This window comes from Ursus americanus, chromosome 5, assembly GCF_024610735.1.
Source record: "Ursus americanus isolate L20-20 chromosome 5, mUrsAme1.1.p, whole genome shotgun sequence".
NCBI classification, from domain to species: Eukaryota; Metazoa; Chordata; class Mammalia; order Carnivora; family Ursidae; genus Ursus; species Ursus americanus.
The window spans coordinates 10275177-10301354 of record NC_142131.1 but is presented as its reverse complement, the minus strand read 5'-3'; the positions used below and the strand labels follow the sequence as shown (position 1 = coordinate 10301354).

Genomic DNA, 26178 nt, shown 5'->3' with positions numbered 1-26178 from the left:
CACATACCATTGATATCTAAGTTATTAGAATTTTAAAGAACATTCATATAAGTGAGTTATCTGTAAACATGTTTTACAAATAAGGGGGAAAAAACCTTCAGTTTACACCTCTTCAAGTTGGGATTTAAACCCAACTTTGAATCTAAAACACTGCATTCAACAGACGGTAGCCACACTTGTAGTGAATATAGCATAATGTATAAACTTGTTGAATCACTATGTCAAACACCTGAAATTAATGTAGCATTATGTGTCAACTATACACCAAATAAATAAATAAATAAAATAATAGGTAGGTCCAATATAAAATGAAGTAAATAAAACAAAACAACATGAATCCAAAATTTACTGCACAATACCAAAGTTTCAAATGATTTTGATATCCAAAATACATATTCTCTCTCTCTCAAACACACACACATACACACACACATTATGCTTGTCACTGATGAGAAAATACTCAAATCTACAGACTACAAAACTCTATTAACTTGAGATTTTATGTATTGTTTAAAAAATACATATAAATATATATGTATTTCATGCTCAAATTCACTCAGGTAGTATTACTAAAACATGAGTCCAACTCTTCAAATTCCCAGTATATCACCTTTCCCATCTATATTCCAGATTCTTAACATATTTCTTTTATTTTTTTTAAAGTAAAATCAGTTTTGTTCCCAATTTAAAAACAGTATTTGTGTTCACTGAATGGGGAAATGCATACACATACAAACACACACACTATCATTACCAAAAACAGAAGTTAAGCTAATTCGAACATAAAACACTTTTAAGTCTCCCTCTAAAAGATAATCACTGTTAACATTTGGTACCATATTGACTGCGAATATTCTAAAAAAATATTTCCAGTAACGGCATAAGTCAATATACCGAAAAGATTGCATTCTGTGGTTCCAAGAATTTCGGTGGATGCCAGTAAAGTAGATATGGGAAGTGGAAGGTCTTATCTCTTAGAAAAATGTCAGGGTCCTTTCCCCAAAACTATACTAAATGATGTTGATGTAAAACAACTTCTCTCCCTTTTGATAATTCTTGTATTTACCGGTTCTTCTTTATTTACTCTCTATGTACCATGCCTTCCCAAGGCCCTGACCTCATCACATTTACAAAAATCCACATGAATCATGAAAACTTAGTTTTGTTTTTCCTTTGCTAAGAAATGATACTCTTCTCCTGATTTTGAGGCTTAACATTCGCTTGCATACATCAAGAGGAGAGGCAACACTCCTGGACCAAAGGAAACAAAAGCCAGATTAAGGATGCAATATTAAGTAGAAAATGTTATTTCTACAAATTGACTGATGAGAAGGAAATTTATTCACAAAACATGGCAACCAGAAGGAAAAAAATTGAAACAACAGTGCAAGTTGACAGGACCTATTCCAAAGGTGTCTACTGAATCATAAGAAAATAGAGTCATAGAGTTTCAGAGCCAGAAAGAAATTTATGAGACCATCTACTTCAACTGCCTCATTTGGCATATTGGGAACCTGAAACCCCAAGTGATTTACATTACTTGTTCAAAGTCACACAGCTATATTTAGTGCCAATGTCAGCAGGAGGATCCAGGTTTCGGAACTCTCAAATAAGTATTATTTCAATTATACTTCATGGGAGAAAACATAACTGCTTAGCAACAATGACCATTTAACTGCAAATATTTACATCTTCTGTGTACCTAGGTCACAGATATAATGTTCACGCCATGAATATACTACAAATATATTAATCCTAAGCCATCAGAAGGAAGAAGGATTTACACTTATTAAATAAATAATTTGTACTTGGGTTTATACTAGTCAGTTTAACACATCTCATTTTATTTCTATACCTACAAAAAATAGAAGGTAAGGATTATTTTCTTCATATTAAATGTGAAGAAACTATGGCTTGGAGAAGTAAATAAATCACTTAAGATTGAATATATATATTAAATGGAAAAGCTGGAACTTGAAATCAGAGCTACCTAATTTAAAGATTTATCTCACTTCAGGTGTTGAAAGAAAGGGTCTCAGTCTCCCCCTCACTTATCTGGCCTTAGAATATTTCGGCATTGTTTTGGCACACAATAAGTAGATATTTTTCTAAAGATTTTATTTATTTATTTGAGAGAGGAGGGGAGTGGGAGGAGAGGCAGAAGGAGAGGGAGAATCTCAAGTAGACTCCACCCTCAGTGGCACAGGGCTTAATCCCAGGACCCCAAGATCATGACTTGAGCCAAAATCAAGAGTCGGACACTTAACTGACTGCGCCACTTGGGTCCCCCAATAAGTAAATGTTAAAGGAAGAGAATTTCCCACAAGATGATCTGTAAATCACAACTGGAGAAACTGCTCAACACTATAAAGTCAGTGTTTATTTTATTTTGTATTTCTTGACTTTTAATTGTTTTTTCCGATTTTATTAAGATATAGTTGACACATAATATCGTGTTGGTTGAAGGTATACAACACGATGATTTGGTATATATAGATATAGATAGATAGAAACAGATATAGATATACAGATACAAAATATATGTATATATTATTTTACAAGGATTGTTAACAAGGATTATTAACATATCCATCACCTCACATAGTTATTATTATGTGTGTGTGTGGTTTTATTAGTTGTTTTTTTATCCTACTTTGAAGAATGGCTGGTGCCGTGTGGAAATATCAGACATTATAATGGTATTCCTATTCTGTTTTACATGCTAAGTCATCAGAATTTGAAATGTACCCTAATAAATACAATCTCTCACTGGTCTTCATATTTCAGAGTAAACATACAACTAAAAACCTCTTGATCTAATACAGCACAAACTATTATTTCTAATTGAAAAATACAAGTGTTTCTGATCTTTATTTAAAAATAAAATATTAAACTTTGAGAAGGAGAGGAAAAAGCTCTATTGTTGCTTCCTTCCCTAACTTACTGTGTATACTCGGAAAGTCACTCCAACTCTTCGTTCTATGAAAAAATAGTTTGTTAATCTAAGCCTAACTCACTCAGAGGAACCAGTGGGAATCAGGTTTCTTCAAGATTCATTTTCTGTCATCCAAAAAATGTCACATTTTAAAATGTAGCACATTCGTGTTTATTATCATTTGCCTTTTCCATCTATTATACAATTCATATAATTCCTTTATTTTCTTAATTTGTCTTTTACTCTATCCCTGCTGTCACTATCTTACTTTGCCCCTCATTATCTCCACCTTTAAACTGCTTTCAGTAGTACCATTTTTATCCCTCTCTAATTTATCGATCACCTAGAAATCTTACTGAAATTTAAATTTCATGATGTCATTCCTCCACTGAGTGGCTTTATGAACTACCTGCAAAATGAAGCCAATATCATTAGCAAGGTACCATGGATCCTGTGTTACCTATCTCTTAGCCCCCTTCTCCAGGCCTCATCTGCTTCTATTGACCCATACAACCATTCTCTTCCAGCATGCTGAAACCATCTGCAGGCCTGGAAAAGCCACTTTCTTCCATGCTCAGGGCCCTTTGTGCATAACAGATCCAGTTTGGACTTGGTCGTGCTCTCTTTTCCCGCCTATCTATATTTACCTTCTCAGTCAACTCAAGTGCTGCTTTTCTCAGGAAATCATCCTTGAGCATCTAGCTTATGTCTCCTGTCTGCCTCATTACCAGTGCTTCCTTCTCTGTATAACTCTAATAAAGCAATTTGCACATTATTAGTCATTACTTTATCTCCTTCACTAGACCATGATCATCTCAAACTTAGAGACTTGCTTTTCATTTTTGTATCTCCAATTCCTGATAAGTAGGTGGACAAAAGAGTGAAGGAGTTAATGAATAAATTGTAAGAAAGATCAAAGCTATGCTATTTATCACTTGAAGCAATAGGTACTGAAAAGTTTTTATTTAATTTTGGAATAGATATTTTGGGCCTATATCTATTTACAGAGGAGTTTGTTGAAAAATAACAAATACTTTAAATCCAAAACCGAAGACCTTATTTAGAAAGAATCTGTGGAAGGACTGATTAACTGCCCATTTTCTAATGCACAATTGATGTCAGGAAATTAATCTCCACAACATTTTACATTAATATGAATCATAGCATCTAAGCTTGGTTTATCATCTTGCTCTGTCCTATGAGATGGATTTCATCACATTTTGCCACCTCTAGTATCTTCCTTATTGTGTGTTCTTCCTCTTTTTTATCTTTGAATTTTTTTTATCTTTTTCATTTTATCATAGTCCTTTTATCTGTTAATGTGCTTATGCTTCTATGCCTCTAAGTATATTCCCCTTCTGCTTAGAACAACAATAAAACCCCAACAAGAACAAACAAACCAACAAACTCTAAGAGCCTTTCTTGGACTATAGGATACTATGTAAATCCTTAACAGGGTTTAATGATCCTTCATCATGTAATTCCAACATACCTTGACATTTCCTCTTCCACATTGTTTCTTATTATGAACCTAATAGTAGAGTGGTCCCAAACTCTATCTATCCCAAGACCATGGAAATTTTCTGTCTTTATGCTTACTGGTCTCTTTGCCTTAGATTCCTCTTTTGCATTTGTTGAATGACAAATCATCTAGATGATTTACTTAGGTTTTTTTGTCATGCTTAATAAAATGCCTTGATACATAAGCAATTGTCTGTGTTTGGACAGATTCCTAGAACTGGAAATAGTGAATAAAGGAATACACTATTTGTAAGGTTTGGTAGACATTATCAACCCGATTTTTGGAATAGTTGTTATCAATTTACATTTTTGAAAGCATTTCATAGGAGTGCCAATATCAACACAACTTTGCACTTAATATTAAGAGTTTTGAAAATCCTTGCTAGATTGATAGATGAGAAATTGTATCTGTTTAAAATAATGCGTTTTTAGAGAATGGGATAAGCATTTTAAGACAATGTTTTAAAATTTAAAAGTTCATCACTGTAAAAAAATTATCTCTTCTAGATAAAATCTTGTTATCCAAGGAATTATATGGTTGGGGGAAAAAAAGTTAGAGCTTCACTTCAGATCACAATCCATAATAACGTCCATATTTGGTTTTAAGTTAAATTTTAAAAATCATAAAAAATCATAAATAATTATAATAAAATGGGAATTCTGATTTTTTACTTAGAACATAAATTTTATGATTAAAATCAATAGAAATCACAAAGGTAATTAGTTTTATATAAGCTATAAAATTTCATAAATCCAAAATATGAATAAAATATTAAGTAAAAATATGGTAGAAATTAAATGGAGTGAATATTGCATATGTAGTGGAACTATCCCTAAAATATTAAGTGGTTATTTTAATTAAAACAAATTTTAAAAAATCTTTCTAATGCCTTGGACCTGGCTCACTACCAGAAACTTAACTGTTTGTAGTTAACACACTTAAGGACAAACATATTCTCTGCGAGCGTAGAGCAGAAAGAATTAAGGCCATTTTCATGAACACAGAAAAGCAGAAATATTTTTTCTTTCCCAGAAAAGAGCCTATTTTGCTTATAAGAATTAGCATTCATAGAAGGTAGAGAGGATGATTTAAAGTTTGCCATAAATTACCCACTAGTGGAGAATCAAGAATTGATTGAGTTATAAAAATGCATTGTATCAGTCAAGGGAAGTCAATTCCTCCATCTTTTTCTTTTTTGAAACGTACTACCCCTTCTCTTAGGAAGCTAGATCATTATAAAGTAAAAAATTTTTATCTTATTGCTTTAGTTTCCTGAAGAAGTATATATGTTCACTACAATTATTCGTAATATTATACACTCAGATTTTACAGACAGTCCTATCTGAGAAGTGTTCCTGTCTCTTTGCATTCCATATTTTCTTTATGTTATTCAGTGTTAACTGTGTACATATTTGATTAAATTTGGGGAAAGTGTATCTTCTTATTTATTTCAGACAATGAGAATTTGCATTTCTAGTCAATGGCCATTGCTATAGGAAATGCAGTGACAAATTTAATTTTTTACTACAACATTTAAATTAGACAAGATGTGCTTTAGTATCATTCACCATTAAGCTTTACAGTTTATGCATTTCTTTATTATATTTCCCAACTGATACTTAGACTAACATTTTGAAATAATAGGCTTATATTATTATCATCATTGGACAGTGGACATAATGATGTTTAGATAGGTGTCCAATATTATGCTTCTATTAATTATCAGGAACCCAGCTTTTTGACCCCCCAATATCTAGGGCATTTCACTATATGACTCTTCAGATTTCGGTATTTTCTTTTTAATTGTAAGGATAAATGACCTTTACTTATATATGACTCCTCTTACATATTAATTTTGAAATAGAGTGTACAATAATACATGAACACAAACCACATTTTTCTTAAGTCCTACGTTAATTCTTAAATGCCGTAAATAAACAGCATATACCTCAACATAACAATTTTGGCGTTAGATCCTGAAGATACAGGCTAAATAAATTAAACATATTGGGAATTCCAGCTTGCCTAGAGCCTAGTGTCCATGTATACTGAGATGTTCAATACATTTCCAACCTTAATACATGTTAAGAATCACCTGAGCACTGTGATCAAGTGCACATTTTTTAAATTTTTTTAAATGTTTTTTTATTATGTTAGTCACCATACAGTACATCCCTGGTTTCTGATGTAAAGTTCGATGATTCATTAGTTGCATATAACACCCAGTGCACCATGCAATATGTGCCCTCCTTACTACCCATCACCAGCCTATCCCATTCCCCCACCCCCCTCCCCTCTGAAGCCCTCAGTTTGGTCTCAGAGTCCATAGTCTAATGCACATTCTGATTCAGCAGGTCTGGTACAAGTTCTGAGATTCTGATTTCTAACAAGCTTCCACGTGATGACAACATTGGAGTTTAGAACTATAATTTGAATAGCCAGATTTACTTATATAAATATATGTACAAATAAAGGTAGATAGATAATTTTAATTGACCTCTCATTGCTAGCTTTATATTTTTAGAAAAAAAAATATGAACCAAGAGGAAATTAGGAAGGAGTTGGTTAAGCATGGCAGAAACTAAGGATGATGACCAACAAAGGAGAAACCAAGCAAATAGAAGATAGTGATCTAGGTTGGAGGGAAGACGGCACAATATAAAACAGAGAAGAAAGAGGTACGAAGAAAGGAATAAATGAACAAAATTAAATTCGGAATTCCAACTAGCCTGAACAGAAAAAGTGTTTTACAGCTCATAGTTAACCATTTCTGAATCACTTAAGTCAAACTCGCGATTCCTAGTATCTCTGTTAAGCGCAGTGAGGAGCAGCATATGATAGTCAAAAAATAACAGTCGACGGTTGCAACTGTTAATTAATTAACTCTGCCCTCAGAGGCTTCCACATTATGTCAAAGGTAGCGCAGAGCGGGACCCTATTTACTTTGATCAGACTGGACATAGTCCTTCTTCTATAAAAAACCAGTAGGGATGGGTGAGAAGATTACGGAACATGCAATGAGGGTTTGTTCTCCACCATCTGTCAGTATCAATATGAAGAAATACCTGAATTTTTTTGTCATTAGAAAACCATTATTGCTAAGCTCATAAAATTCTTGAGTACAGACAGCACAAATATTAGAACGTACTGTTTTGTAAATTCACATGGGAGTAAATTATATGAAAAAATTGAAAAATAATTTCAGGAAAATTTAATAGCACTTTAAATATTGTTTTTTTCAAAATCCAAAACAATTTTCACTGCTTAATGTAAGATACACACTGTTAAAATTTACAACCACACAGTTAAAAAATAGATTTTTTAAAGCTACCTTTAAACAGATTGTGTCAAAGTAGCTTTCTAAACCTATTTTCCTTTGTCTATGATGATATATAAATGATATATACTGTCTTCTAAACTCCAGATTCTTAAAATTTTACAGCATACTTTTAGATATGTAAATGTGGAATAAACAGGCATAGACTTTGTAGAGCAATTCTATCACTCTGTGGGCCCTGTGAGTAGGGAAATTGTAACAGTTTAGGTAAAAAGATATAGTTTATACAATAATCTCAGTTTCTAAATTAGAAAACTAAACCACAGAAAGGCATACAACTTCATCGAGTATCATCTACAATGAACACTGCTTGGAGTCTTGAACTCTATACTGGACCATGCTTTTCCTGTGCAGCACTGATTCTCTCTCCAACATTTAGCCTATGTCAAGCCTCCCAAATATAAAATATAGAAATTAATATCAATAGGATAATTTCTCTAATGCTTACCATTTTTTGACTTAGTGATGAAATTCTAGTGATACCATTATTCCTCTTCATGTGATATTAAAAAGAGCTATTGAAATTAAATTTGGCTCAGAGAAAGTACTATTCAGACTATGCCACAGATTGTATGTAAACTCTAAATGTGGGTCCAACTATCCTACAATGCAACTCTAGTAGAAGTCACCATGCTCTTTAGAGTGACTTGAATATTATTCCACACTTTGTAAAGTGACTGAGTTTGATGGCTTAGCTAATTTTATAATGTATGTAGCTGTTTGGTATGTTCTGGTTAGTGTATGTCGGGCTGTCAGTTCACGGCACTATACTAATGCCTTGGAATGCTCTATAATATCTTCTTATAATGTATTGTGTGTGACATCTAGTTACCTATCTAGAGTTCTGGAATATTTCAAAGACTTCATGTAAAATTCTGAGTTTGAACAGTCTCATTCAGTACAGTGAGCATACCTTATATTCCCTTTCAAATATTTGATATCATTCTGCATAATTTGAAATAATAGAGCTGGCCACAGACAAATATTTTACATTTACCATGTGTCTTTAGAGACTTCTCGTTTCAGTGATTATTCCTGACCCCACACAGACAGGACTCCTGCAAGAAGCAATGTAAAGATAATCATTCTGTAATTGTGCTCCACTCATGACTGGCCCATGGTTGGCACTCATAAAGGTTCGTTGTATGAATAAACTAATGTAGTAAGTTACTAATACTTTTGAGAAAATGATTTAATGTTTATCTTTTAACATATTTTCATTTTAAATGACAATAACAGGGGCGCCTGGGTGGCACAGCGGTTAAGCGTCTGCCTTTGGCTTAGGGCGTGATCCCAGCGTTATGGGATCGAGCCCCACATCAGGCTTCTCCGCTATGAGCCTGCTTCTTCCTCTCCCACTCCCCCTGCTTGTGTTCCCTCTCTCGCTGGCTGTCTCTATCTCTGTCGAATAAATAAATAAAATCTTTAAAAAAAAATGACAATAACAATAATACCAAACGAATGTGTTTCAATGAGTAGAACTGTAGTTAATGTGGTACTTGGATGGGAGAAGAATTTGAGAGAATCATTTGTGGAGGCCTCTAAATTTCCTGGTTCTATAAATACTGGTAAAAAGGAACGTTTCACAATTTTAAGATCACATATATTTTTCCTTCTTTGGGCTACATACATCATTAAAATGATGTTAGAAGTGTAACAGTAGCCAACTGAATATTTGGAATGTTTTTCTATCAATGAATAAAACAAAGCTATTATTAGGCCTAAAATTGTACTTTTTTTTTCTTTTCTTAAAAATGCCAGAGATACAGATTTTATTGGAAGAGAAGAAAAGCTTATCCCAGACGGGAAAAGAGAATATTGGAGATAAAATTATACATCCCACAGAACATTCTTTCTGTAGAGATCCTGGCCTGTGCCAACTCTGTGAATGCAGAGGCACGTAAAAGGAAGTCATAGTTTCCTCTGGTTTCAAGGTAGCAGATTCAGAGAATTCAAAATGCCTATATCCAGAGAAGTAGGTCTAAAGAATATTAAAATAATATTCCTTTCCTGCCACTTGTGACAACGTGGATTGAGCTTGAGGGTATTATGCTGAGTGAAGTCAGAAAAACACAAATACTATATGGCATCACTTGTGGAATCTGTTATTTAAGTACATTTTCCTGTTATTTAAGAATATATAAATACACACACACATATGCATACATACACATAGATTTTACAAATAAATTCAGTATTTAGTCAGTCATTAGGGAATCAAAACTAGGCTTTAACTTATTTTTCTTTTTCTTTCTTTTTTCTTTCTTTCTTCTTCTTCTTTTTTTTTTTTTTTTTTTTGTTACTTTAAACATCATATTGACCAGGGCTTTTATTTTGTGTAATATCCCACTGAAACCAGCATTTAATTTAATTTAATTTAATTTAATTTAATTTAATTTATTAATTGATGATACAAACTGCCACTAAAGGAGTACCTCTTTTAGGAGAGGAAATGCATGACAATGTGTGTGTGTGTGTGTGTGTGTGTGTGTGTGTGTGTGTGTGTGTGTGTGTGATATGGATGGGAAACTATTGCAAGGAATGAGGCTCTGATTGAGTCTTAAAGAAAAAGTCCTTCATGGTGTTCTAGGGTGAAAGAGACACGTGCACAATAGTGAATGGCCAAACATACTTGGGGAAGGAAGGAAAAGGTAGTTAGCACATAGATGATGAGACAGAACTCCATGAAAAAGACAAGAGCTTTAGGAAGGATTGAAGTTTGGTATAATGATATGTCACTGAAAACTACTGTGTCCATGAGACTCCAATGAATGAGCTCCCCAAATAGCAATTATACAACCGAGATGGTTTTCCTGCAGAGATTATTTGTTTCTAATCATAAGTGGACTCTTGCTAAAGTTTTCCTTGTAAAATCAGAAACCTTATCCTAAACTAAAACAGAAACACTTCCCTAGTACATACTTTAATCTAGAATATTCCAACTTTAATTTTTGGAAGCTAATAAAAAATAGGAGGAAAAGAAAACAAAAATAATTATGGTGATAATTTTCATGTCTTCATTAAGATGATTATCTTCAGTTTTTATACTTCTTGGTAACTCCATAATACAGTTATAAACTTAAAGGACTGGTCATTATTTTGTTCTTGTTAAATAAGTTTTAAAAATAATCATAGTTTAGAAAAGGATAAATAACCTCTTGAAGTTCTATTCCTAAAAACACTTCACCATTTGCAAATGCTCAAGTAAGTGACCACCAGTAAGTGACTTACAACAGGCAGATAATAGAGTTCTGGAGATATAATGCACAATATAGTGATTATAGTTAATAATACTGTATTATAGACTCAACGTTGCTAAAATAGTAGGTCTCAGTCGTTCTTACTACAAGAAAGAAGTGGTAATTATGTGAACTGACAGAAGTGTTAAGACTACAGTCTTAATTTCAGAATCAGAAGTGTGGGGGAACCTAATAAGTAACATAGATTCCAGGGTTAAAGCTTAGAGGGATGTAAGAACAAGGTCAGTCACGTGTATACCCTGTATAGAAAATTCTCTTCACATTGCAACAATTTCCACTTCTGCTGTAAAATCTTTACTTCTTCATTTTTCCTGACCTCTGATTTTTAGTCTCTTCAGAAATTCTAGAAGCCTTAGTTTTTCTTCACAACCATACTTCACATAGACTTCAATGTTTGGAGCTCATTACCTCCATTTCCATTGTCATTCCCTAATTGAATATTTTTACCTTCTCTTTGGACACAATTTTGTTTGTATATCTACATGTTGACAGAGTTCCCCCTGACTCAGTCCAATCAATTTAAGAGTTCAGGGTTTTAAAGGTGCAACTGATACACAATCAATCTCTGATACTGGATCAATTGAGAAAACATAAGATAATAAAGTAAAATGTTTGTAGTTATATTCATTATTATGAAATGTATTCAGCTGACAGTGTTGTATTATAATTTTTCATGGCTATTACTGTTTTATGAAAAATTTTTGTCTATTTATGATTAATACTTATATAATTAATTATATTTATTTTTAAGACTATATTTCAAAAAAGTTCTTACAAGATCTATACTTTTACAGGCTGAATTCCAGCATAACCTCAAGACTTCAGGTTATCAACATAGCAAATCGGTATACTGTCCTATCTATCTTTACATTGAGCTATTTCATATTTCAACATACATACTTCATTCATTCAGCAAATTTTCCTGAAGAACTAAAACAAGCCAAAAAATATGTCCAGATGCATGAATTGGAAATGAAAAACCAGTATCTATGATGTCATCACAATCCCATTTCTATTGCTGTGTTTCTTTCAGTTAATCTAAAGTTAACCAAACACATGACTCATCAAACATCTGCTGACCATCAGTGGAAAACAGGTATGTTTAATTATGTGAGAAAACTCAAAAACTAAAATACACTAACATACACACATACCACATATTAAGAATAATGCAGGCAATTTGGTGTAAGATAGCAAATGTAAACTTGTTTATATACTTTATAAAAACTTGCTTTATAAACCTGCTATATTCTTAGAATCTGCTAAATAATTGTCATTAAAAGGGTAAAATTACTTACATCTATTACATCATTACATAGAAAAGTTCATAATCTATGAATAAATTAATAAAATTTATTGTATATAAAAAGGGTTACAAATATAATCAATTAAGTGGATTAAATGAATTACTCCATTCACTAATGTAAAAATTAACTACTAATTAACTAATAATTAACTATTAACTATATTAGTGAACAAATTAATTAAAATTAAATTAATGGACATAAAGAAAAACTATTAATAAAAGTCATTTTCCTATGTATTAAATCTGATAGAACTGTCATTTGGAAAAAAAAAAAAAGCTGGTGTGAAGCTTACTGCTACAATAAGATCACCTTTCCTTTAAATGATACAGTAATTTTAATTTTATATCCCGGGGTAAATGTAAATTTGGATACTACACAGAAAAACACATCATAAAACGTATTTGAGCTTTCAATAATCCTTAATAGTAATATTAGACTTACACATTTCTGTCAGCCTTCTATACATCAGTAAAACATCTTCGAAGAAATTATAATCTTTAGGAACAGAAGAAAGCTCACCTTATTACAAAATTGTGATTGTCAATCTCCTTTCCACATTCGCTATCTAGCAGAATGCCAGAATTTCCAACAACTGCACAGGTCTTAAATCTGCGATTTTTCATTGGTGAAACTTCAGGTAGGAGACTGTGAAGATCCTGAGAAATATTTAGTGTCCGGCGCCTGTCTAGCACATAGTGTATGACATCACCAGGCTTAAAACTGCTCTTGACCACTGAGACATCTCTTTCCGCATCTAGGAAACGAAGAATGTTCTTCCTATATTGAAATACAAGAAAGTTTTTCATTAATGACAACATATCCAAGAACTGGTGATATCATGTACAAAGTAACATACGATAAAATGTAAATTGGTACATTACTAATCTTAAATTGTCAGGTGGTAATTAAACCAACCAATTAAGTAGATTCTATTGATACTGAATTTGTTTTTAAAAATTCATTTGCATATAGTTTCTCAATGATTTGATAAATAAATATAATATATATATATATATATATATATATATATATACACACATATATATTTATAGAGTGAAAAAAGAAAATGACAACTTAGTTTATTCTGGTGCAGCCACTGTGGAAAACAGTATGGAGGTTCCTCAAAAAGTTAAAAATAGAACTATCCTACAGCCCAGCAACTGCACTACTAGGTATTTACCCAAAGGATACAAAAATACTGATTCAAAGGCGCACATACACCCCAATGTTTATAGCAGCACTGTCAGCAATAGGCAAATAATGGAAAGAGCCCAAATGTCCATCAACTGATGAATAGATAAAAAATGAATAAAAAAGATGTGATATAGATAGATAGATAGATAGATACTGAGCCATCAAAAAGAATGAAATCTTGCCATTTGCAACAATGCGGATGAAATTAGAGTATATTATGCTAAGCAAAATCAGTCAGAGAAAGACAAATACTGTATGATTTCACTCATATATGGAATTTAAGAAACAAAACAGATGAATATAGGGGATGGGAAAAAAAAAAAAAAACAGAGAGAGGGGCAAGCCCACAAGAGATTCTTAACTATAGAGAACAAACTGAGGGTTGCTGGAGGGAAGGTGGGCAGGGAGATGGGCTAAGTGGATGATGGGTATTAAGGAGGGTGCGTATGGTGAGCACTGGGTGTTACATGTAAGTGATGAATCACTAAATTCTACTCCTGAAACCAATATTACACTATAAGTTAAGTAACTAGAATTTAAATAAGAACTTGAAGAAAAAAATAAGAAAAATTAGTTTATTAAATAAAATGAAAATACTATGACTTGACTGCATAACTAGATATTCTGCTAGCTTTAATTATTTCTCTATAGCCATTTTGTTTAATGTTGTCTAGTTAAGGTAAATAGAAATAAGCTAAAATGGTTTGGAATTATATCTTATTTAACTCTATTAAAAGGATTAAGCTTCGCAATAAATTCATACACATTAATCCAAATCATGTGTATATTACAATTATTTGAAGAAGAGTTAAAACTATACTATATGAAAGTTTCCTTTGAAGCTTAAGAATCCAGGAAGAAAAATGGGTATGTTAGAGGAAAAAATGTTTAGATAGAACACACTAGGCCCAGCAGAGATGGCTAATTGTTCCTTAATGTTCTTCCTGTCTTCCTTTTAGTACTTCAATCTTCTAAGTTTTACTCAGGCACATGAATCCTCAGCTGCAAATTTCCAAGTGTACAAGCCCAAGTGCAGCTGGGTTTGGTCATGTGAGTTAGTTTTCTTACATGGGATATGAGTGGATCATGTGCATGGCTATACAAGAGAGAAATAAACTTCCAACTTGTTTGATCCACTGTATTTTAAGACACCACTTTTTTTTTTTATGGAAGCTTAGCCTATCTCATACATAATAAAGAAACTGATAACAGATGTGAGATGCTGTATAAACAAATATGTAAATGCTAAGTTAGATGACGGAAAATGAAGAAAAAAAAAAGATATAGCTGGCTGGAAAGCTAGCAACCTAGGCATGATACAGCAAAACATCTGATAAAATGATTGTCTACGTTAATTTGGAAGTCAAATCCTATACCTAATAAGCCGTTGCTCTTGGAGAAATGGTTAAAAAATGTTTGCATGTTGTTTTATGTTAGTTGCTCCTTCTGGCAAGGCACTAAAAGAAGCAAAGTTAGGCATGAAATAGCTAAGTTACAAGCTCAGAAGGAAAAGGAATATCTCTGGTAGTGACCTGTATATAAACTGTGTGAAAGTCTAGTAATTGGGACCTCCAAAATGTTTCTAATACCCCGGTTAGCAAGAGATACAACTATAGATCAGAGCCATCCCAGGAGCAAGAGTCATTGTCTTCCCACCTAAGTTTATAGATTCAAATGAGTTAGGAGGGAAATTGAGGGAAAGGAGGGATAGGCTAGAATGGAGGTGAGTCAGAGGCTGAGGAACTGTTCAGAAGAAATCTTTGGGTGAAGTTATTTGTATCGGTAATTAAGTACAAGGAAATGGCCCAGGAGCCTACTAAGTTTTTGAGGGAATTATATAGCCAAAGAAACTATGAGCCTGCCTACAGAAATCTGAGATCACCTCATCCTCAAGCTACCAAACTTATGCTAGAAGCAATCTGAGAAAGCTCTCTCCAGCCTGAAGATTAGATATTATTTACTGAAGTGCTCTTATTGTAAGCTTGTATTTTCAAAGTGCTAAAAACAACACCATTATTATAACATTTAAGATATGACAGACATGTTTTCCTTTACTGCTGTTACTGGTTAAGCTCTATCACATTCATAAATTTTATTAATCAGCACAATATGACCTACTCCCATTACTCCACCAAAAGGGCAATTCTCCCAATCACACTTACAAGCCAGAAGCATGACTAGCAAGAAGGGATGGAAAATAACTCAAACCTTTCTTTTCATTTTATTTTGTTTGCTTTAAATAGGTCCCAGTTTAATGTGTAGTCTTATTAGAAAACCAGTTGACTGAAAACTTTGGCCAAGTTTGATACACAAGGGATATAGATGTACATTAACTCTCTGGAAAAGAAGATACTCTTTGAATTTTTTTCTTCAATCAGAATATGAGGTTCATAAGTAGAATTTATATAGGAAAACTTGTATAAATGCCCTACAAATGAAATTTAGAAATTAATAGTAATGATATCAGGCACCATAACAGTTCATCTTAACAAAATACAGATTATATATGAAGACAATTCCCAGGGAAATCAGCAACTTTCAAGTGTATGAACTGCAGAAAACTGAGAAGTCTTTCCTTAGGTTAAGCACATATAATTCTTCACAAAAGTTAACTAGCACCAAGAACAGCAATCCATAGAAACTTTTGTACATACTTATTAACTACCATTTGTTTGTTTGGGGAAAAAATTCAGTAATGCCTGACACCTGTATTTCAAAAAAAATCTCATTTCCTGTGGAAATGACAAGGCTGGCTCTAAAATAAAAACTGCACGGATGTGGTCAAATCGCCAAACTAACTGGTATTGTCATTTTCCTTTGAACATAGTTTAAAGGTGGTGTTATAGATACTTGAAGATGTAACTCATAAGCAGTGAAATGTTTGCAAGTGTGAAGTGAATAGACCAGAGATCCATATTTGAAAGAAGACTCTTTAACTTGGAAAACCAAAAGGGAAAATCCCTTTATTCATGAAACAAGTTAACACTTATAAGCTTGTCAACTGATAGTACAAGGGACTTTCCAATAACAGCACCTTTGCTGTGTTATAGAAATTTAGCAGCAAAGTATTTTAAACATAGGTGTTTTACATTCCTGAGTATAACAGAACATCTTTAATTTGTTCACTCTTAGGGAAAATTGATGTAAAAAAAAAAGTGAACAGTAAGAGTTCAGCGAAATTTTAAGGGCACCTGGGTAGCTCAGTTGGTTAATCTTCTGCCTTCGGCTCAGGTCCTGGAATTGAGCCCTGTGTAGGGCTCCCTGCTCAGTGGGGAGCCTGCTTCTCCCTCTTCCTCTGCCCCTCCCTGGGCTCATGCTCTCCCTTTCTCTCTCTCTCCAATAACTAAATAAAATCTTAAAAAAAAAAAAGTTCAGTGAAATTTCAAAAGATACCACATTGCCTAACTCTTGAGGTAAACAACATAATTATTAAATGCAGATAATACTATGTGTTCTTCCAATACTATTTTATAGGCTCAACAATTGTTTATTCCATTAGAGCAGTATTTGCGTTTTTAAACTGACAGAAGGGTGAAAGGAAACCTTGAATGTCTCCAGTATGTTCTTTTTCTTATATTGAACTAAACTTTTAGTTTCCATCTTAGGGCTTACAGCTATGCATTGAAAGTTATTTGAGCTAAGATTCCTGGTGTAGGATTCAAAAAAAACTGAAAATAATTGCTATGAGTGAGCAATATTGTGGCTTCAATGCTTAGTATTTTTTGGGGGGGGGGGGAACAATAAGGAAAGGTTAGGGTTTTTTTTTTTTTCTCCCTAGCAAGCTGTAGGCATTTTTTATCTTATTTTTTATGTTTTTAAGATTTTTATTTTTTTTTTTTTGAAGATTTTATTTATTTACTTGACAGACAGCCAGCGAGAGAGGGAACACAAGCAGGGGGAGTGGGAGAAGAAGCAGCTCTGCTGGGAGCCTGATGCGAGGCTTGATCCCAGGACCCTGGGATCATGCCCTGAGCCGAAGGCAGAAGCTTAATGACTGAGCCACCCAGGCGCCCCTGTTTTCAGATTTTTAGTTACTAATTTGAGAGAGAGAGAGAGAGAGAGAGAGAGAAAGCATACACACAAGCATGGAGGGTAGGGGAAGAGGGAGAGGGACAAGCAGACTTCTTGGTGAGCACAGAGCCCAACTTGGGCTAGATCCTAGGGACCCTGGGATCATGACCTGAGCCCAAGGCAGACACTTAACCAACTGAGCCACCCAGGTACCGCTAGGCATTTTTTAGATTTTGGAGTATGTAATGGACTATAAAAAGTTCTGTGGATTTGCTAAGTCTAGTTGTTATTCATACTGTAAATATATGAAAAAAAGAAAACTAGCCCTTAAATATAATTAACTAAATGTCATTGGAAGCATGAAAAACTCTTACAGTGAACTGAACAATATTTTCAGTATCACCAAGAAGAACATATATGCTTTTGCTCAGATAATTGACATAAATGAAGAGAGCAGATTAAACAAAATCATTTCAAAATGAGAGACAGAAATTCAGTTTAACTTCTGGGTTCCAAAGAAACATGAATCAACAAAAGCTAAAGTTTAATATGCAGGCTGTCTCAATACTAGCTTTCCTGATACGTGGTCAAGTCATTACCAGATATTTAAAGCAAGGGGTTATGTTTTCCGTGTGTGACTGAAAAGAGCAACAACAACAAAAAAGAACCCTTATAGGTCTTTAACTGTCATTTTGTGGGCATCATGTAACTTTTGAAACCCTATTAATAAGCAAAAACCTAAATCCAGCAACTGTTTTAATGTTAAAGATAACTGAAAGAATCTGAAAATATGTTTCACTTTCAGGAAGACTAAAAATCTTAGTCATAAAGACTATTTTTTGTTAGGCAATGCTGGTTTAAACTGAAAGGCTGGTTGAGACTGTTCAACTGACAGGAATAGATTCTATACAGAAACTTTTCAACTGAATTTTCAACTAGAACTTCCCTTTCAACATCACACATCACTTGAAATAGCAGCTGCAGAGTTCCAGAGAATTAATTTACTAAACATTGTTTTCACTTGTGAAATGTTAAATATAGCTAACCTATCACCAGGTGCCACTCTTTCTTCTCTGTAGGTTTCTTGTCAACAACAAGCATACGTGCTGTGGCAACTAAAATTTAATCTAAATGACACTGTTGACTCCATCAGTGAGCATTGTTAAGACAAATCTTACAGCTGGAATGCAACACAAGTTGAGAAGCAAATTAGGTTATGATACATATATTAGGAATCAGTTTTTGCAAACTTTGGGCTTTAGACAAAAATCACGGAATCAATGCAATTGTTACTAATGTGGTTTACTAAAAAGAAATTTAAAAAGGTTTAAGAAGTGCCGAGTGTTTCATTATGCCTCCAAAAAAGCAGAGAGAACACACAATCTTTTGTCTCAAAGATTATTTTCACAAGGCAACATTCTTCAAAGCACTGAAAGAACATAACCTGTAGCTTGTTAGGGCTTCTGAGCTTAGGGTCCCAGCTGTTATAGAGAGATATTCTAGTATCAAAGAAAAATCCTACACAGCCAAATGAAAAGGCAAAATGGTCTCAAAATGCTTGAAGAAAAGCATCTTTTAGTTTAAATTACACCTCAGATGGCCATTTGATTATTTGACCCAGCATTTAGTAATATTGGATGAATACTATATTTGATTATTTCGGAGCAAAAAACCTCTCCACTGTGTGTACTCCATTAGGCTGCATTTTTAGTATTAAAATAGAGTCCTCCAAGAAATTTGTTTCATGATAAGAACTTTGGTTCTTGTTAGATAGGCCTAGCTTTGAAGCTTCACTCTGCCACTAACCAGTTGTGTGACCCAAGATGTGCTCCTCTGGCTACTTACTGAACAAAGTAAGTAGAAGAACTGTATGTGGACCTTTCTCTTAAGTAAATCAGTGAATACAACAGCAAGTTCTTTTTGGTAGGTAAGCATATATAAATTTGCAGTTATGTTTAGTTAACCTGCAAGTTTGATCTGTTTAAAAACCTTGACATGTGATAATGCTGACTTGAAATAGTCTAGTTATGATGTGTCTTGATGAGTAGCTGAGCTCACACATCTCTATGCATCCACATCTGGTATTGTAATTCTTTAGGTTTCTATTCAACCTATGAAGAATGAGGGGGGAAAAGAAAAGAAACAACCCGACGATGGGGAAAAAAGGGTCAAGTCACGAGTGTTGAACATGACCAAATGCTCTCTGGGTAAATGTTTATAGATTTACTCACAAACATCTGATGCATCTTAAATATGTAATTTCTTAGTCTACAATAACAAAGAACAAACTACTACCAATAAAATCAAGTCCTTAACCAAGGTAATTATTTTAATTGTGAAGTTATCTGTGGAGTGGATAAACTCTTCTAAATCTTGATGAATTTTCAAAGCACAGTGAAGGTGGAACCATCTCCCTCAAAAAACTCCCCAGAGGTAGTTGTTTGATGAACACATATGAATCAATTCTTGATGTGTTTATGAAAGTAGCAGAGTATATATAGGGCTGAAAAAATTAATAAGAAAAACATCATTTCTACAAATATAGGGAAAAACAACTTATCATCAGTGACTGCTTCACATGTTAATGCAAATAGATAAATAATTTATTAGGAATGTCACAAGAGCATTATAAGTTTAATGAGATTTTTAAAATGAGAAAGATTTGTAAGCATGGTTTAATCATGTAAGATCAAAAATGATTAGTTGTAATATCTTAATCAGAACTTCAAAGTAGAATTTTAAAAACACTTGTAAAATATGCCCACACCCACTCACAGAGACCAAGTAATGTGGTTCTTCATAAATGTTATAGATGTGGGGAAGAAATAAAGAAAGATAATAATCCAAATTAGTTTATGGTTAGTTTCCAGTATGACTTAAGAAAAACAAGAGCTAAGCTAACAATCAGACATTTTCATATTCTAAATTTTTTATTACAGGTGTCAAGCTGATTAATACTCACAAGTCAGTAATGCTATAGGCAATTATAATTTTTATGAACTGTTTTCATTTTGTACAATAGTGGTTTTACAAATTATAATTTCCTTGTAAGGAAGTGACAACTTTGTATCTATTATTCAATATTTGCTCCATGTTTTATTGTTTACTTGTTCATCTGTTAGGGAGAATCATACGAAAAGAGTACTAACATTTCATACATATTATCAGCTGTTATAATTGAAAACAGATCACCTTCACAGATACGAATGCAATCTTCATTAATTTGTAAAATTGCAATAATGATTTGCTTGGCTCAATTTATGTTTAATACCGTTAGCTTAAATATCTTAAAAATAGCAAAATGTACCTCTGTAGCCTCATTTTTGTATAGATACTGGGAAGGCATGGCCATATATATTAATTAAACTATTGTTAACTACTTTTTTTAATTTACTTATTAGACTTTACCTTATCTGATATAATATTTAGATATATTAATTAAACTATTACAATTCCTTATTTTACTTTACTTTCTTCCATTACTTTCCTTTACCTGATCTGTATAGCCTTACCTAATTGGCTCCCTTCTTGCCAAATCTTTCAGTCTGAAAGTTCCTTTTGAGACATCCTTATAGAGCAAGTATTTCCTTTTTAAATCACCCATATGTCTCTCTTTCCAATCTACCTCCAAGAAATACGAATCCTTGTTCTTTCTAAACTAAACCACACCTATATTTATGACCTCATGTACTCCCATTTTCTGTAGCTTTTCCTTCATAAGTATTTCTTTTAGGGTTTCTAAATTCAAATGTGTATATAGGGAAGTGAGATAGTGAGGAAGATAATATGTATCAAGAAAGAAGGGAACCCCAGGTGGAAAAACGTGAAGCTGAAGAGATCATGGCTACAACTGGCCTCCGCCAACTAGTTCTCAGGGGGCATACAGGTCCAGAGTTGTCAAATTTTTCATTTTCTCAAGAGTGTGAAAATCTGTACTTTTATAAGGAATCTCCTAATTTTAATATTGGTTTTAAGGGTTTTTATTTACCCAGTTGAAATAAATCTGACTTGCTGACCATATTCTACCCAGAACACACCAATTTATAAGCTCTGTCATCAGACCCTACTCATTTCCTCATTCTTGTACTCTGCCTACAAATACACAAAATTTCCCATAACTAAAAGCAACCAAGCACATACCATTTGATATTGCCATGGTCTGATTCCTATTTCCTGTTCCAGTCACTTCCAAAGCTTCAAAACGAACGATTCCTGTATTTCCCTGGCACCCATCTTTTTGAAAATTTTCCAGAAAATCTTCCAAGTGTATTTCAGCATGTGGTGAGTATATTTGCCACAATACATTTTATGATTTGCTATGCATACTCTAAAGATGAGGGTTAGCCGACTCTTCCTTCAAGTTGCCCATGAGCTACACTACATGTCAGTATGATCCAAGAAGTGAGTTGATAGAAACCCAGACACCAGATCAATGACTTATCCTCGTAACCACTTACAAAATCTGTGTAATAATGTTCGTTCATTGAATAATTAGCATTTTGACAATATGAAATTGCAATGATTTTATTATGTAAAGGATAGTTCTTGAAATTTTTAAAGAGTTTGATTTACTGAAATGTTCTGATTTAAACATACCAACCAATATAGCAATGTAGTTGTAGGGAAACATGATGCATTTGCTCCCTCCATGCTCAGGAAGGTCTGGCCCTAACCTTCTTATTAGTTGTAAGATTATACTAGAACAAAATAAGATAAAATAGATATATGCAGGCATTGAGTTTGATTTCAAGAGCTTGTTTCAGGCAAAAATGCCAAAATCTTACAAAGAATGAACCAGTGCTCTAGAAAACTTATTTTCTGACTTTTGCCAATTTAGGATATAATTATTGAGACTTTTATTACAGGAACTCACATAGAAATATCCATTTATAGGGTAAATCAAATTTATTTATAATAGCAAAATAGGAGTTGAATAGGCTCTATTTTCATCCAGTGTGAAAAGAACCAAGATAGGTATGAAGACTTAATAAGGAAGTTAAAGATAATTTTCAAAATATATGTCCATCCTAAGTAATAGAATAAAAGTCTATTAAATGTTAGTATTCTGTTGAAGATTTTATTCCATTAGAATAAAGACAGTATATTCAAAACTCACATATTCATCCTTAAACTTCTGACTGCATAATGATTTCTGTTTTATGGTTTCTTATCCTTCATTGATCAACATTAAGTAGAGCTGGTTCACTCTTTTATTAAAGTCTTCACACTTAAACTATAAATCAAGCATTCAATGTAAGTTTGCCAAGCCCAATGTATTTGAGAACATGATGTGAAATTTATTATGGCTTATTAAAGAAACTCACCTTATTTCCAGGACCAAAGAGGAATTGATTTTCCAACCTTCTACAGAGTGCTGGAAGATTGAAGAGCCAGCCTTTCGAATGATTTTATCAGAACTATTGACAAGGGATCGACTCAAACACAGTTCACCATCTCTGAAACAAAACAAAAAATGCCAGCTCTGTGAAAGCAAGAAGGAGTTTATCTAAGTAGCATAATACATAATTTGATTTGGATTACTGGTGACAATTTGTCGATTCAACTTATTCTTCATGATAGAAGAAGTATGAGATTGCTGAAAGGTATTACAAGAAATAAGAGAATATGATTTTATCAGGATAATCGTTACACTTATTGTCTTTGAAATAAAGACATTTTTCATATGAAGAAAAGGCCTTTGTGGTGTTTAAAGGAAAATAAAAGTCTTCAAACTCGATCCTCCCTCCCTGTTGTGTTTAGACAATAGGGACAGGAAGTTTGGCCACTTCTCCTGCATCTGTATAATTGTGACTCCCAAGATTGTAATTTTATTTTTACAACAGAAAGAGATTTTGTTTTGGAGTAAGAAGACTTTGGAATATCTGGTGATCTGGGCATGCTGGTGATTCTTTCACTTGCTAACTTATATGTCCTTGTATAATATTCTCTTTCTAGGCTACAGTGGCCTTGCCTTATCATGAAAATTGCAGTAACATTATCTACCATGCAATGACTTTGTGAGAATTCAGTGGGAGTCTGCATGTGAAGTAATTTAGAAAGCACTATTGAAGTGCTAATTTCTAAAATTACATTGAGTCTAGAATCATCCCAACAATGAGACACTTTCCTGATGGTGGTGGTGGGGAGACAGAGACTGTAATGAGGAGAAAGAGAACTCATTCAGTAGCCAATTTTAATGGTATTTTCTATTGCATCACACACACAAAGTCAACTGTGCTACTCCTTTCAATCAATATTGTCAGGCAAGTATATAGGTGGCATGGTGGTTCTGGTCATAGTGATGACAGTGAGAGATATCTATGATAGCATTTGTATCATTAGGACAGTTATAGCGGAACCAGTTTATTGTTCTATAGACTCTTTTCTTAGTACCTTATAGCTATAAACCCAGACTCAGAGAAACAAAATGCTACCTGTTTATAGTATAGCCCTTTCAGTATCTGCATTTATTTCTTTACATGTTACCTCTTACTTTTTTAAAATCTCAAAAATAGAGTTAAAAAGTAATATGACTATTTGCTCAGTCACAAAGTCTAAAACTGTGGTTATTATGTAGGCAATCCTCTCCTACTATCAATGGAAACATTGCCTGTGTAACAGCTGTTAGATGAATTCTGTAATTAGAGCCTTATAGTTTGGTATTTTGGTTTGCATTCTTTTTTAAACATGTAGTTCCAATTTGAAGCAACTCAAAGCATCATATACAGCTACTCCCTGTGAAATTTAGAACTCTATAAAAATCAATATTTTAAACTATCCTACTGATGAAAATGATACACTTGCATGCCTATGAATGACCAATAATAATCATTTTACAGAGGTCATTTAGGATGCTAGGATACATAGGGTGCAATTTACTACTCAGTAGCCCAGAAGTCAATTTTTATATTACATGTTTAATGATAATAACTATATATGAATAAGAACATGGATATATACAGAAGCTAACCTTCACACTTTTGGAGATATGCCTTCAAGAATAGGGATACAAACTCTCACCATTTCTAAGGGTAGGAATTTTTTCCTATATTCATCTTGTTAATTGGATTGTTAATATCATATTTTTCTAACCACAGATTGGCATAATTATAACAATTATTTTTGCCACCAATGAACTTTCCTAGGAGAAGTAAAAATATACATGGGTTGGCATTTTTAAGTGTCTGTGGAAGACTGTTCCACTGACATGTAGCTAAAGGTACACTTTGCATGGCAAAAAATTGCTGTGATGTACTTAGTTGTATGGAGGCTTTTCAGAACCTCCAAGACTTAAAAAAAAAATGCTTTAAAAGTTTAAATCAGTTTTATATTAATGAAATACTACCACATTACTCTGCTCTTTGAACTGTTTTCATTCAACTGATGATAAACCAAAATTCAGTTTCATTCCTGGAAAGAACTTTGAATGAAAATAGCAAGTCCCACTTCTTGAAGTAGATGGAATTCCTATCTAAGAAGGCTAGGCTTAGTGCACTCTGAGTCTCTGGAGCAAATTTCTTTGTATAAAGTTAAATGGGTCCCAAGGGATGTTTCCATTTGTGACCTTGGTAGTATTCTGTCTTAGAAAGGCTTTTCCTTCAATGCAAGGCATGAAGGATGTTGCCACCCACTACTAGTTTTTCATTCCAGATCAAATACAATTACTAAACAGCTGCACTGAAAACATTTCTTGCATAGGGCTATATACAGGAAGATCCAACACATACTGCTAAAGAGAAAATCACAAAACACATCAGGGAAATAATGCAGCATATAGCAATATATTTTATAAAGTATTCCTGCTTATGTTGAGCTAAGAAAACCTACTTACAATGATAGTAGTGACAGAAACTAATCATTAGTTATGTTACTAGTTTTTACAAATATTTTTCTTTTTGAAATATGAGTTGCCAGGCATCAGTACAACTTATTCTATTAATTCTTCAGTACATAACAAATATAATTACTTTTGTTTCTTGAGATTAGGTCCCAAAAGTCCTGTGTTCAACCCTACTGAAAACTCTTCATAACTTGGCTTTGGAATGAATGTTTTCCCCATGGACTAGGTTAAATTTCCTCCTTAATATAAAATTATAAAAGTCATTCAAAAGAAAAGAACTTGCATCAAACTAAGCCTGAATACCAACAGGAGGCAATTTTGTGTTTTCATTCTCTAGTGTCAAACAACTAAAAATAAAGATGAGATGTACCAAGATGTCCTACTTTAACCTACTGCTCACAGTTTTTAGTAGAATTCCAGATGAAACATACATAGTGCAGATCGTGGGTTTCCTGATTTATAAGATTGTGTTCTACCCTAGCACCAACTGCAACGAACTTTGCTGACAATGGCAATATTCTGTGAATGCTTATCTCCACTGTCAATCTTATCATAAGTTTCAGAATATGGACAATTATTTAGTGAGAAAAAAGTACACAGTAAAATTAAAAAGGAAATCTCTAGATGATAAGAAAGTTAGTCTCATTAGTAGTCAACCAGGAGCACAGTATGTGACAAGTTTTATGGAGTCACAATCAAAACAAATACTCGTGCGATATTGAAGTTTATGCCACACTTTCAAATACATTATCTTATTAAACAAGCACACCCA

At 33.3% G+C, this 26178-nt stretch overlaps 1 protein-coding gene across 1 annotated transcript in view; it reads right to left on the bottom strand.

Annotated features, from left to right (window-relative positions):
- ST8SIA4 (ST8 alpha-N-acetyl-neuraminide alpha-2,8-sialyltransferase 4) overlaps window positions 1-26178 on the bottom strand; it is a 91637-nt gene that overhangs the window by 61877 nt on the left and 3582 nt on the right. The window contains exons 2-3 of the mRNA XM_045808339.2: window positions 22891-23022; window positions 12881-13138 (exon numbers count right to left, since the gene is read on the bottom strand). Coding sequence (XP_045664295.2) covers window positions 12881-13138; window positions 22891-23022 — 390 coding nt within the window. The remainder of the gene's footprint in view (window positions 1-12880; window positions 13139-22890; window positions 23023-26178) is intronic.